We start from the raw sequence: 1,750 nt of genomic DNA, 5'->3' as shown, positions 1-1,750 counted from the left end.
ACTGATTGCATATCCCTAGGTCTGTTTGAGAGACACAAGCTGCTCTTTTCCTTTAACATGGCCATCAAGATTGGGCAGGCAGAGGGGAGAGCACCTCAGGAAGAGTTGGAGTTCTTTATCAAAGGTAAGATATCCAGAGAAGCTGAACTCCTTTAAAATATTTAAGTAGAATATTTAAGTGATCACAAACACACACAAACATGTATGCACACAATGTTCAAAGCACATTTTCATGTTTTTCCCCCTCCTGTGTGAAGGTAATCTATCCCTGGAAAAGAGCAAGCGCAAAAAACCTTGTGACTGGCTTTCAGACCAGGGCTGGGAAGACATAGTGAAACTTGCAGAGCTCTTTCCTGAGCAGTTTGGCTCTCTTCCCGATGACGTGGAGAAAAATTCCACTGACTGGAAGTCTGTAAGTGAGCACATTGACGGCACTCACTACAGGCATTTTATTATAAGTCCAGAGTTTAACCCTCATTCTTTTTCACCTCAGTGGTATGACTTAGATGGACCAGAACAGGCTCCATTCCCGATGAAATATGAGGAGAACCTGTCAGCCTTTCAGAGACTGCTGTTGCTGCGCTGCTTCCGTATTGATAGAGTCTATAGAGCTGTGTCTGACTACGTCACTGTCACCATGGGCGAGAAGTGAGACTGTTTCTATTGCAGTAATTCAGTTATATACATGCAGTGGTGTGTGTATATGTATATATATATGTATATGTGTGTGTGTATATGTATATATACACACACACACACACCACTGTATCACAGTGGTATATACAGTATATATGTATATATATATACCACTGTGAAGCAGGTTGACAGTTTGACAAAGTTTACAGAGGATGTGATTATTTAAGCAGAGACACATCAAGCCCCAAGTTTCCACATTTTCTTGTATTTCTGCTCAGATATGTCCAGCCCCCTGTGATCAGCTTTGGTGCAATTTATGAACAGAGCACACCTTTCTCCCCCATTGTCTTCATCCTGAGCCCTGGCTCTGACCCAGCCAGTGACATCATGAAACTAGCTGAGAGATCAGGCTTTGGAGGCAACAAGTTCAAGTTCCTTGCTATGGGCCAAGGCCAAGAGAAGGTACTGAAGAATTCTTTTACATATCATAGCTATGAAGCTTTAAGTGAAATAAGTATAGGGATCACTAAGTAGTCAGTTGTCAAGAAACAATATAAAGTAAACAAGTTGAGAGTAATTGTTTTCATACCTGTGATGAAGGTTGCACTACAGTTGCTGGAGAAAGCAGTGTCCCGTGGTCAGTGGTTGATGCTACAGAACTGCCACCTGCTGGTAAAGTGGCTAAAGGAACTGGAGAAGTCCCTGGAGAGGATCACCAAACCCAATCCCAATTTCCGCTTGTGGATCACCACCAACCCCATTCAGGATTTCCCCATCGGTATACTGCAAAAGTCTTTAAAGGTGAAAAACAAGTTCTCTTTCTTTAGACTGTTTGTAAATAGCAGGTTTATAGGATCCACAAAAAGGTGCTGTATTTGACTGTTTATAATCTATATGTTGGAAATATGACTTATTTCATTTAATTATCAATCAGCAAGGTGATACACTTTTTTGAAACTGTACATAGTCAATGAGCATGAAAGAAACAGTCACATACTTCCAATATATATCAAATTGTTTTTCAGAAACTGATGTAGCCATCTCCTTTGACTGGTCATCTTTTAACATATTGACACTTATCTATAAATAACGTTTTTTTCTTTTTTAAGAAAGA

General features: G+C 40.2%; 1 protein-coding gene across 1 annotated transcript; it reads left to right on the top strand.

Moving 5' to 3' along the window:
- Positions 1-29: 29 nt before the first annotated feature.
- LOC111664608 (dynein axonemal heavy chain 10-like) lies at positions 30-1,437 on the top strand (the record flags this gene model as incomplete). The annotated part of the gene is made up of 5 exons (XM_023419272.2): positions 30-124; positions 258-412; positions 494-648; positions 915-1,098; positions 1,237-1,437. Coding segments are annotated over exons 1-5 (762 nt in total), but the record flags the coding sequence as incomplete, so codon positions are not given.
- Between the last annotated feature and the right edge of the window lie 313 nt (positions 1,438-1,750).

Source organism: Seriola lalandi, unplaced genomic scaffold (genome assembly GCF_002814215.2).
Source record: "Seriola lalandi dorsalis isolate HSWRI2012SDOR001 ecotype SW California unplaced genomic scaffold, Sedor1 jcf7180002001637, whole genome shotgun sequence".
In the NCBI taxonomy this organism is placed as follows: domain Eukaryota; kingdom Metazoa; phylum Chordata; class Actinopteri; order Carangiformes; family Carangidae; genus Seriola; species Seriola lalandi.
The sequence above is the reverse complement of the archived record's forward strand: the minus strand, read 5'-3'. Positions and strand labels throughout refer to the sequence as shown.